At 51.3% G+C, this 12,210-nt stretch overlaps 1 protein-coding gene across 1 annotated transcript in view; it reads left to right on the top strand.

Moving 5' to 3' along the window:
* Positions 1-5,055: 5,055 nt before the first annotated feature.
* SYT6 (synaptotagmin 6) overlaps positions 5,056-12,210 on the top strand; it is a 35,458-nt gene continuing 28,303 nt past the window's right edge. The window contains exon 1 of the mRNA XM_062509824.1: positions 5,056-5,209. Coding sequence (XP_062365808.1) covers positions 5,056-5,209 — 154 coding nt within the window. The remainder of the gene's footprint in view (positions 5,210-12,210) is intronic.

The raw sequence follows: 12,210 nt of genomic DNA, 5'->3' as shown, positions 1-12,210 counted from the left end.
TACCTCAGCCAGGCCAGGCTCTCACTTCAATCATTTTATTCAAGTTGTAGCTTGTGTTAAAGGCAGCTGTGGAAGGTCAGACTCCCTGAGCTCTCTGGACAATGGCTTTGAGCACAGCTCATCCTCACCTCCCTGATCCCAGCTCAGCTGATATCAGCAGCCATCTGATGCTGCCGGAGCAGAAATGGATTTTTAGAGCTTCCAGCCCTGCCAAGTCAGGCTCCGACTCTTCACCTTGAGGATGTGCAAAGATCCCAGGTCAATAAAATGTATTTTGGAAGTCTCAGCACCAGGACAGAGCTTTTGGTGGTAGTCCTGCCTCTGGAACTCTTCCTGCCTGGATGCACACAGCTCCAAAGCCCCTGGCTCCAGCTCCAGCTTTGTGTGCAGCACAGCATATTCCAAGATGCCTCTTGGAATCGGAGCCTTTCAGGACACAGAGCCACATTTCCTTGCCCTGAATCACACGAAGCCAGCCCTGCACAGAATGCCTCGCTGGCACTGCAGGACAGGAGCTGGCAGCAGGGACTGCCACCCCCTGCCACTGTGGCCTTTGGGCTGAGCAGTTTCCTCCCAGGCTGTGCCCAGGAGGGAAATGTGTTATTTATCTCTGAACTCCTCATCTCAGAGTGTGCTCGTGGCACAGCCCAGGGATTTTCATTTTAGGCTACAAATTTAGCATGATTCCTTCCTTCCTTCCTTCCTTCCTTCCTTCCTTCCTTCCTTCCTTCCTTCCTTCCTTCCTTCCTTCCTTCCTTCCTTCCTTCCTTCCTTCCTTCCTTCCTTCCTTCCTTCCTTCCTTCCTTCCTTCCTTCCTTCCTTCCTTCCTTCCTTCCTTCCTTCCTTCCTTCCTTCCTTCCTTCCTTCCTTCCTTCCTTCCTTCCTTCCTTCCTTCCTTCCTTCCTTCCTTCCTTCCTTCCTTCCTTCCTTCCTTCCTTCCTTCCTTCCTTCCTTCCTTCCTTCCTTCCTTCCTTCCTTCTTCCTCTCTCTCATTTTCCCTTCTTTTTTCCCTCCATCCCTTTTTCCTTCCTCTTTTTCTCCCTATCTCCCTTTCTGGATATTCAAGGAGCAGAGTGTCTACGATCAAATAACTTCTCCCAAACCCCAAGTTTCCACCAGGAACAAACAGCCAGGAGAGACCCAGAACACACGAGGAGGGAACCAGCATCTCCTTTACATTTCTGCCATTGCTCTGTGCAGCAGATTTGATACTTAGCACAAAGTAATTGTTTTTTAAACTGATTGTACTGGACTTCAACTATTTCTCCCTCCATAGGATCAGGTGCTCTCCTCCTCTGTGCAGGTGAGGGGCACATCCCCCCTCTGTGCAGGCAGGGATGAGGTGAAGATTTGGGATTTGTCGCTGTTCACACACCTACAGCCACCCTGGAGAAGTGTGTGGAGGGGCACAGCAATGCACGTGGTGTTTATCCACAGATGACTCGGCGCCGTTGCCAAAGGATCCAGATCCGCGTCATTTTTCCTGGCAAGAAGCTCTGGATCCTTTGTGAGCTGTTTCCAATTATTATATTAACTGGGAAAGTAAACAATGCCATGCTATTAGATAGAGCTGGCACAAATAAATGCTGCTGCTCCCTCTCCAGACTTGATTATTATTAAGAAATAAAAATATCAGCTTCAAATAGAGCCTAATGCGGATTAAACGAACAGCATGTTCTGTCTCAGCTGGACAAATATATCTGTGATTCCAACTTAGTAGCACACATTCATGGACTCATGGAAAGGTTTGGGTTGGAAGGGATCTTAGAGCTCATCCCCTTCCAGCCCTTGCCATGGACAGGGATATCTCCCCCCAGCCCAGGTTGCTCCAGCCCTAAAATAAATCCCCTCCAATGGATAGATCTGGAGCACACCACCCTCATAAATCCAATTGCAGCGTGCTGTGAAACCCCCCAGTTCCTCAAATATTTGTGCAATGCTGTCTCTGGTGCTTGACTTCTACTTTGCTGCAGGGAGAATGATCCTCTTTTGTCCCTCTCAGATTTTAGGAATTTTCCCACTCCCTGCCCTGCTCACTGAGCAGCCTCGAGCTGCCACAAGCTGCAGTTCTCCTTCTTTCCTTGCAGTTTTCATTCATTTTATGCTCTTGTCCGCAGGGATTATTTCAGAGGTAATTCAAGAGTTGCTGTGCTGCCTGTAACTCATTTCTTTGTTGAGCCACTTTCTCCCAAAGTTTACTCCACTCCCAGCCCTTCTGGGGCAGCTGCTGCTGTGTTTAACTGTGGCTCTGCCTCTCCAAGTGTGACACCAGGCCACGGGACAGGAGCAGGGAGGAGATAAAAGCTGTCCTGTAAGGAAGAGGCATCCATGCTTCCCTAAGTGCCAAGGGCATGCAGCTGAAGGGAAAAGCTCTGCCAGACACAGGAAACCCAAAAAATGCCAGGGTGGATGTGGATGAGACAACACCACTGAGCCCCTGCAGAGACCAGCAGCTCTGCCAGGTCCCTGGGGTTTGGGGAATTGTCTCTCCTTCTCGTGCTGGGAGGTGGAAACACAGCTTAGGGAGCAGCCTGGCCTCCAAGCACCAGCTCAGTCAGAGGCAGCTGGAAAAGGGAGCTCTGCCAGCCCAGGAGCTGTGCTGGGCTGCCCTGAGGGCTGCAGGGTCTGGGAATGGGATCTGACTTCTCTGCTCCCTGGGGAAAAGTGGGAGCTTCTCATCAGGACATGAGAAGGAAAATCTGTGTCGCAGCTGCTCTGTGTGTGTGTGTGTGTGTGTGTGTTTGTGTGTTTGTGGGAGAGGAGAATTGGGAACCAGAATTCCTGCTTGGGAAAAGCAGTGTTTGGATTTTCAGCTGCCACCGGGCTCCTTCCCAGCTTTCTGTGCTGGACAATAGAGAGTGTGTAAGATATAAATTCAAAAGTACAAGGTGTAAAAAAATTCTCTTTCTTTTCCTGAATGAACATTTGTTGAGAGTATGGATGCAGGATTTTCTGTTATTGGAATCCAGTGAGCCTGGAATCCTCTGATATGTAAATCAAGGTGAATATTTGACCCAAGGTGACTTTAAACTTAAAAGTAAAAGTTCTTGGTATTACCCTTGTAATGAAATTAGCCTTTTTTTTCCCCCAAACAATTGAATTTTATTATTGATCTCTGTGTTACAAGCTCTCAATTGGGCATTAACCTTTTTCAAAGAGTTTAGCTGGGGTGTTTTTTTGTCTGTTGAAATCTCTTTAAGATAAATTCAAATTTCAAATGCAAGACTTGACTGATATGTTCCAGGAACTCCTCTCTTGTTGCCAGTTTCGGTGGCTCAGGCAGAAACTGTTGCTGTGCTGGAGACATGACGTGATGCCTGGGGCTCATTGCATCCCCTTGGGTACAAATCCTTAAGTTTTGGGACTCTGAGACACAAATGCCCCAGGGCAGGCAGTGAAAAGAGGAGCAGAGAAGAGGAGCTTTATCCCTCCCCAGCCAAGCAGATGTTGTATGGACCAAAATCTCAGGTTTGAGGCATAATTTGAGCCTCAAGCTTCTTAAAAAATAAATGGGTGGGTGGGTTTAGCGTGTTTGTTATCTAAATGTAATGAAAGCTTCTACCTGAGCTTTATCTCTGGTAAGTTACTGCTTCAGCTCCCAGTGTCTGAATCTCTCCCCATTGAGCACAAACCTCAGAGGCTGCTGGTGTTGGTTTGCAGGTGACAGGTGACAAACACCTTCAGGAGCAGCTCTCAGTGTGCAGCTCTGCCTCAGCCTGTCTGCAGCAGCAGCTCAGGAGCCCTGGCCAGGCTGGGGGTGGCTAATGGCTAATTAAAAGGCTCTCTTTGTGACCAGTTACTGGGTTAATAAAAGGTTTCACTCACGTTGCCCTGGCAACAGAAGTTTTTGGGAGAAGCAGAGCTCGGAGGGTCGCTCTGCCAGACACAGGTGCCACGTGGGAACAGGAGGGATGTGGTGGTGACGTGTCCAAAAAACCTTGCTCTGGCCAAGGAGGGACCAGAGTGGCCAAAAGGGCCCTGATGGAGCTTCCCAGGGATGTTGGACAATGCCTTTGTGCTCCTCAGGTGCCACCCAGACCCTCTGTGTCACACCAGCCCAAGAGCTGGAGGAATTATCCAGCCTGAGGATGGGGTGTGGAGCAGGTTCTGCGCTCAGGGCAGCCTGTGCTGTCCTGGTGCTGGGGTCACCCCTGGGATGCTTGGGCTGTGCCAGCTCCCAGTGCTCCAGCAGGTCATTAACAGGGAACACAAACACGATCTGAGCACACCCTGCAGTGCTGCGGGGCTGAGGGACCTGTGCAGCCTCAGCCCTGGCTCTCCACAATGCTCATTAGGTTTGTACAAGCTGCGAGAAGTCATCCTGCTGTACATAATTTTAATTGCCTGCTCCACAATTGCCTGTCAAATACATGCTCTGTCGCGTGGCATGACCTGCCTGCTAAATTGCAACAGGAACAGAAAAAAAAAATACTGCAGAAAGTAAAAGGAAAAAAAAAATCTAATTATGAGCTAGAATGGCGTTCTCAATTTCTATTGCCATCTGCAGCCTGGTGTGTTAGGACCAGCACAAACAAATCAATAAAACCTGCAGCTTTTCTCCTGCTGCCTTTGGCAGTTGTAAGTAGTTTGTGCAGTGTTTGTGGGAGCACTCTGGTTCCTCCTCTCTGGTGATGTGCTGTCCTCAGCCAGGAGCTTTCACCACTTATTTTGTTTGCAAAATCCAGGGTTGGGACGCGAAACTCCGCACCTGGAGAGAGGGCAGCAATGAAAGGGTTAAAAGGAATAATCTGGGCTGCAGCTTTAATACGTCTCTCGTGTGGAGGGCACGAAACTGAGTTTGGTAGGAGGTTCTTTGTCTGGAGCAGCCTTGGCAGTAAACAGAGCTGTGATCTCAGAGGCAATGAGGGAGCGCCGGGGGCTGCAGGCTCCGCTCCGAGCAGCGGCCCCGGGGCAGCTCCGCGTGTCCCAGCAGGTGCTGCCACCCCAGAGGATGGAACTGGAGTGAAGCTGCTCCTGTGATGAGCCCCAGGCCCACCCTCTGCTCCTAGTGTGAGTTTCCTAGAGAGCAGAGGAGCGGAGGATGCGGAGAGGGCGATGAGCGGTCCCAGGGAGGACGGCCGCTGTCGCAGGGCCATCAGCATCCTCAGCGAGCTGTGCCAGAAGAAAAGCCTGCCCAGCTTGGACCTGGACACCTGCAGGGAATTCCTCCTGCTGCCTTCTGACCGGAGCCTGATTATCTCCGAGCCAGGTACGGCCCCTGCTCCCGACTGCTGGAGGGTGCTCGTGGAAGGCAGGAGGGACATCCATCCCCTCCAGCGGGAGGCAAATGTTTGGGACCCCCGTGTTAGACCCAGGGCTTGGTCCTGGCACCCCTCCGGGAGGGTTCCTTCCCTTTCCACAAGCTCCATGGTGAAGTTTTGGCTCACCTGTTGATGTGGAATGGGATGGCTTCAGGGGACACAGCCAGGATATTCTGGGCTGCTTCATAAGATAAAGTTCCTGTGAAAGTTCCTGTTTCAGAAACACAGACTCCTGTCATGTATGAAACAAAACCAAGCCAAGAAAAAGCAGTAAAGAGCCCACTTCAGCCACTGGGATGGCAGGAACTGATCAGTGCTATCCTGGTTTCAGAAGTGGAGGGACTCACATGGATTGTATGGATTTCTGTTCATCACTAGGGGGTCTTGATGTACTTTCATGCTTGTGCTCTACTTTCCCTAAGAACTGCCTGAGTTGTTCCTGGTCAGGTTGTAGAGCCAGGGAGGGACTCTGGTGCATCAGGGATGAGTCAGGAGCAGGAATTCCGCTCCAGCAGCAAAGGGGCAGCTCTTTGTTGTCCCTACAACTGTTCTCACAGCTGCTTGCTCCAGAGAGACTCCTGCTGTCACTTCAGAAGACATTGGCTGGGGCAGTTGGAACCCCAGGCTGGTGTCCCAAAGAGCAAATCCCCAAATCTCACAGCTTTTACAGTTATTAGTAACCTGCTGAAAGTCGTTTGTGTATTCCAACATTTTCATAGAGGGCTTCTTCTAAGGTTCCTGTAGGCAATGATCTGTAAATCCAATGTATTTCACAGGTTTTTTATAGCATGAGTTTTCCCAAACTTTCCTCCTCTGCTGAGCTCACTGTGCAGAGCCCCTGTGCAGCACAGCTGCCCACCAGTCCCTGTCAAAGCTTTCTGTGTCACCTTCCCTCCCTTTCTCCTGCCCCTCTCTGCCAGGATCTCTTGCTGGGATGCAGCTGGCACCCCCAGGGCCCAGGGAACCAGGATTCTGCCAGCCCTTGGTTTGCAGTGATGCTTCCAGCACTGCTTTGCTGCTACCTCCAGAAAAACCCCTTGCTTTCACATCCTACTTCACCTGTAACTTCATTCTCTTCTTAAAATGAGTTTGTTTTATAGATGCCTGTGTCCTTACACATCACATCCCGTGCAGCAGCTTTCTGTATTGCAAATAGAGCAAGCAGCCTGAAAACTTATTGCATCAATTTGAAATTCTTTACCTTGCACCAACATTAACATTTTCCCGGCTCTGCAGCAGAAATACTCTGAATACTCTGACCTGCTCTTCTTCTGTCCACCCTGATATGACAGATCTGCATTTGTTTGTGCAGCCTGTCCAGGACCTCGTGTTCAGGAGGGATCACACCATCCTCATCTGCCTTTAGCAGGGCCAATATCTGTGTGCTCTGAGCTGTGGTTGAGTGCCAGCCCCAGTGCCCTGGGCGAGCTGTGCTGGGCTGGCTGCACAAACAGCCAGGGCTGTTGTCTCTGCTCTGCTCAGCTGGGCCCATTTCTATGTCTAGACAGCACTGAGGACACAGTTTGGGCCTGACATGTACAAATATTTCTCAATTCCTGGCTGTAAAGCTGCTCCAGCAAGGGGGGAAAAAAAATCTGTTTGCATCAAGTGTTAACTAACACAGTTACAGAGGAACGATGCCCTCCCCATCAGTGTCTGGATGTTTATCTAATTATCTGCACTGATGCTTTGTCCATTTTACCCTGAATCTCACATTGAGCAGATTTGCTCTGGGCTGCCTGCCGTGCTCAGACCCAGCGAGCCCATCCTCAGAAAGGCAGGCAGGGGGAAGGTGGGGCTGTGTGAAGGTGAGCAGATGGCAGCAGGCAGGTGCTGTGTCAGGAGCAGGGCAGAGGAGCCCTGGCTCCTGCTGGAGTGTCCCCGTGCGGGCAGCGCAGCCCCAGCAGCCGAATGCCAGATTTGCTGGAGTCAAACTGGCCTTATTTGTCATCATCGTGTGGAGTCTCCGGCTTCTCGGGCAGTTTGTTGCCTCCTGGATAAATCTATTAACTACTGGCTGGATCAGCTTGGCTTGTGGAATGTCCTGCTGAAGCTCAGGTTGAAGGAAGCGCTGCCAAAGCTGGAGCCAGGCTGCTCCTGCACAGCTCAGCACAGGGGCAGTTTGGTCTTTTCTGCTGTTTCATGCGTGGATGAGGAGCAGCATCCTCAGGGAATGTGTGGAGCCAGGTATCACCAGGCTTGAACTGCATCCAAGAGTGGAAAAAACCCACGACTATAAAAATACTACTAAATAGTTTATGTAAGAATAAGTTTTTGTGCGGTGATTCAATTCTTTTTAAACCACTCTGGACCGAGTGGGAGAAAGGGCTGCTGTGGATGAAGTGGATGCACCTCTACTCCCTGGTTATGTAAGAGCTGAATCTGCTCCTTGCAGAGCAGCCGAGCTGCAGCATTTCTCTCGAGTACACCCAGCAAAGGAGGATTGCAGGCTGCTGCCCGCAGCCAAACCCCTCAAAAAAGAGGAGTTTGTCTGGGGAAGGTTTTGTGCTGCTTTGTCAGTGGGGCTGTGAGGGGGAGCTCTCCCTGCAGTTGGGCCCGTGGTGATGCCAGGAATAGAACTGATGGAGCGAGCTGCAGCATCCTTTGTTGTGCCTGTCTCCTCTCTCCCCCGGAGCTCCCTCCATCTGATCGCTCTCTTCCCTGCCAGGCCTCAGCTGCCGTGCGGGGATGCTGGGAGTGTCACCCGTGCTGTGGGCAGTGGCACTGCCTGTGCTGTGGGGACAGCATTCAGCACAGGTGATGGCCCTTAAGAGGACGGGCTCGTCCCTTCCGTGCCCTGCAGGGGCAGTGAGAGCTCTCGGCTGCAGCTGAGGGTTTGTGGTGCAGCTGTACTGAAGGGCAAAGTCCTTGGCTGTGGAGCAGGGGAGTCAGGACCCCGCAGGACCATGGGGACAGTGATCTGTCCCCTCTTCCCATCCCCTCCACCCATGGGAGCGGAGCTGCAGCAGCCTCGGGGGTTTTTGGGAAGCAGGGTGCTCAGAGTGGTGCTGTGCTGGCCCAGGGGCTGGGCTGCAGTGGTCCTGGTGGGTCCCTGCCAGCTCAGGATGTTCTGTGCTCCTGTGGCTCCCCAGAGCCTGCTCCGAGCTCCCTGGGCTGGGTCCTGCTCCCTCTGGGCTCACAGAGCCGGGGTGGGGACAGAGGCTGCCAGCCCTTCCCAGGAGATCATATGGGGGAAAGGGAAAGCTTGACTTGCTCTGAAATGATCCTGCAGGGCTGAGTGTTACTAAAAAGAGCAGATTTTGATGGGATATTGGGAAGGAATTGTTCCCTGGGAGGGTGGGCAGGTCCTGGCACAGGGTGCCCAGAGCAGCTGTGGCTGCCCCTGGATCCCTGGAAGTGCCCAAGGCCAGGCTGGACAGGGCTTGGAGCAGCCTGGGATAGTGGGAGGTGTCCTTGCCTGTGGCAGGGGTGGAATTGGATCATCTTCAAGCTCCCTCCCACCCAAACCAGTCTGGAATTCCAAGATTCTGTGTCTGGAGCCAGTGTCTCGTGACATTGATTTAAGGAGGGTGCCTGGGAACAGGAAGGAATTTATCCTGGGATCAAGGCACATCCAGGAGAAAACGTCTGGGTTTGATTTCTACCTTCAGCACTTCTGTGCTGCCACTTTCTTTAAACAACCTAAGTTGGTTTTTTTTTTTTCGTCTTAATGATCCATTTGTCTGAAGCTTTGCTGCCCATGGAACCAGGGCAGGAGGCAGTGGTTGATGTGCAGAGGGGCTGCAGGTTGTCCCCTGTTCATCTCAGCATGGTGAGAACCCTCCTCAAACCTTCTCTCATGCGCTGATCCACCCCAGCACAACTCTCCCGTTCTTTCCTGCTGCAAGAGGAGAGAGCTGAAGTGAGAGGAGGGAACAGGACAGCTGGGGAGGGAGGACACAGAGTCAGAGATACCTTCTGATAATCCCTGCACCCCAGCACACCGTGTCGGCTGTGCCGTGTTCCAGCCCCCAAGAATTCAGAGCACATTTACTGCCTTGCCCCTTGTGTGAACTGCTCATTTTGAAGGTCCTGGTGCAGAGAGTACAGCTTGTACAGCACTGAACACCCTCCTGGCACTTGGAAAAGACTATTCAAATGTTAAACCAAGCACAGAAGTGTTCCTGCTGTGGGCAGAAAATGGGGGGGATTTCTGGGCAATAGAGGATTTTTAATCGCAGGAACTTTGGTGCTGAAAGATCATTTTTTTAATTGAGAAATTGCTTCTGGAGTATTTTCTGGGAAAAAACTCTCCTCTGATAGATTAGCTAGACTAATGGGAGAACTGATGGCACCCCCATTCATGGTTATGGGATGCTTTCAACCACTACCTGTGAAATATGAGCATGTCTTAAATTTACTCACCAGGCGTAATAACACTTTTCTGAATTGCCATTCAAGTGTATTTTAAGTCAATATAACAGTAAACATGCTCCAAGCCACCCAGGCAAAGCTAATATTAATCACTGAAGCTTGAATTTCCAGAGGCCTGACATGTGAGGAGCAGCTCCTTAGGGCAAATATCTTTTTTATCACAGAGTAATACACTTGCAAAATGGATCTTGCCTTTCCTCCCATGAAAGAGCCTGCCAGAGCTACGTGCAGTAGATTTGCTCTTTAGCCGGGATAAACCAGGCTCGAATCCTGGAGGTATCAGGTTCAAACCTTGCTGCCAGAGGAAGCTTTGTAAAACTGTATTGAAATAAGGTTGAAACCGACCAAGTAAATCGAGGTAAAAACGGATTAAATCGCCTGTCTACAGACATGTGTCTCTGCTCGTGTATTGTGTGAGGATCTGTGGCTCTCCAGCTGCCTGTGGCTATGCTCTGTGATGGTCCTGGTAAATAAAATGCCCCTCTGGAGTAGAGAGGAGTGTGCGTGTTCGGGAGCCCTGTGAGCAGCTCTCTGCATAGGCGCAGCTTTGCAGCCGCTTCATTGCTGCTGCTTGGTTCATTCCCGAGGCAGAGCAGGGAGGGCTGCTGGTGTCTGTAGCTCCGTGCGGACCCGGGAGCCTGTTCGGATGCAGCTGCAGTAGCCTCATGCACAGTCAGGGACCAGCATCCCCAACTCCATAGAAACAGCAGCGGGATCGCTGCCGCCGCTGATTGATGCTCGAGCAGGGACCGCGCTGAGGAGCTGCCACCTCTCCGGTAAGTCCACATTTCTGAAGTTACTTTAGTCATTCTTTGCTTTTTATTTTCATGATACGAAGCATATATTTTCACAATCTCGCTTCGGCAAAATGCCTTTGCCGTCGAAACATTTTCCCCCGCTCTCAGTATTCTCCCGATGCTGCACTGAGAGCCCAGCGTGTGCTTCGAGCTGGTTCAAACCAGGGCACAGCCCGGCTCCGATCTTCCCCACGGTTCTGTGGGATGGCTCCGGGAGGCTGGTTGGTGTTCCTGGGCTTGCAGGTGTTTGTTGCTCGGCATCCTGGCTGTGCTGGAGTTGCTGCACTCACCGTGTGCTCCCGGCAGCCTTGGATCGTCTCCCATGCGTGCGTTCATTGTGCAGGGATAAACCGGACCCACAGCGGGGGCTCGTGTCTGATCCAATTGTTTTATTTAACTGTAGCCTCGACTACCCTTGATTCCCATAATTGTTTCTTCTCACTGCTCACATTTACAGGTACAATCAAATATTCTTTCTCAGGACCTCAGGTTTCCATCTCATCTTGGTTAGGCAGCTTTTTCTACCTTTAACATTTGCTGTTTCTCTTTCAGAGATGACAATCTATATTTCCCCTTCCCGTCTGCATGTTGGAAAATCAGAGATCTTGTCTGTGAGTGTTTCCATCCAGCGACTCCTTGACAGAGCAATCATGCTGGCAGTTGTTGGGGAGAGATGCAATTAAATCCCTCTGCCGCGTATTGTCTTTAATTGTATTTGTACCTTGCAAAATGGTATCCTGGAGGGTCAGAGAGGGGATTTTTGGAGTGACTGTCTATTAACTGTACATTTTCCCTGCCTAGGGGGAAAAAGAAAGTTCTCCTGCGGGGAGCCCCGCGCGCGGCGGAGCCGCAGCTGCTGACTGAGGGTGTCTGTCTGTTTAGTTTGGTTTGTTGTGCTGTAGCAGGTTCATGTTTGACAACATCACAGCAAACTGTGCAGCAAAGCCTGAAGGCAGCACGCCAGGAGCTCCCTTCACACCAGCCCTCTCCAAACCATCCTTAAGGCACACGGTCCTGGACTGTTTGGAATAATCATTGCCCAGGAATTCTAGACCCTGGTGCTGTAATAATTGATTTTCTGTGCGTTTGTAGCTGCTGCAAAGAAATGAATACAGTTGTGTGGCACAGTGTGAGGTGACACCTCCTCAGTTTCTCTGTCCAGATGCAGCACTTCACCTCCTGGATGCTGGAGCGTTTACTCCGAGTTGTTTGATCCCAGCTGCGAATCCAGGCTCTGGTCAAAATGCTCATGCTGAAAGAATTGTGAGCTGCAGGGTATGGAGTGGTAGGAACCGTTGGAAAAGGGCATCTCAGAATCCATTTAATCAATGTGTAGGATCAGGCAGCCCAGCCTGCACACTCCACTGCTGCACAGCAGCACACTGGAGGGGTTAAAGATCCTGGTTTTGCTCCAAGCTAATGGAAGCAGCAGCAGCAGCAGCTGATGGCAGGAGCAGAGCCATGGGGAGGAAGATCCCCCCTCACTCAGGGCAGCTTGAACAAAGAAATGCTCTGTTCCAAACCTCTGCATTTCAGTGCTGGGGGGCTCCAGGCAGGTGAGTCCTTCCTGGCTGTTCCATCTGAATCCAGCTCTGGATCTGCCTGTGCTGCTCTGCCCCTTGTGTGCTGGTGTTATGAGTGTGGCAAGTTGAGAGCACAGAGGAAGAGGGACTGGTGTGGGTTTATGTGGCTGTTTTGGGTCTAGGTGGCTCCAGCTGGCACCAGGCAGGGTCTCACCTGGCCTTTACAGCACCTGGAGCCAGGGCAATCCTGGAAGA

The sequence above is a fragment of the Cinclus cinclus genome, chromosome 27 (assembly GCF_963662255.1).
Source record: "Cinclus cinclus chromosome 27, bCinCin1.1, whole genome shotgun sequence".
Lineage (NCBI taxonomy): Eukaryota > Metazoa > Chordata > Aves > Passeriformes > Cinclidae > Cinclus > Cinclus cinclus.
Note: the sequence above shows the minus strand (reverse complement) of the source record. Positions and strands in the feature narration are given on the sequence as shown.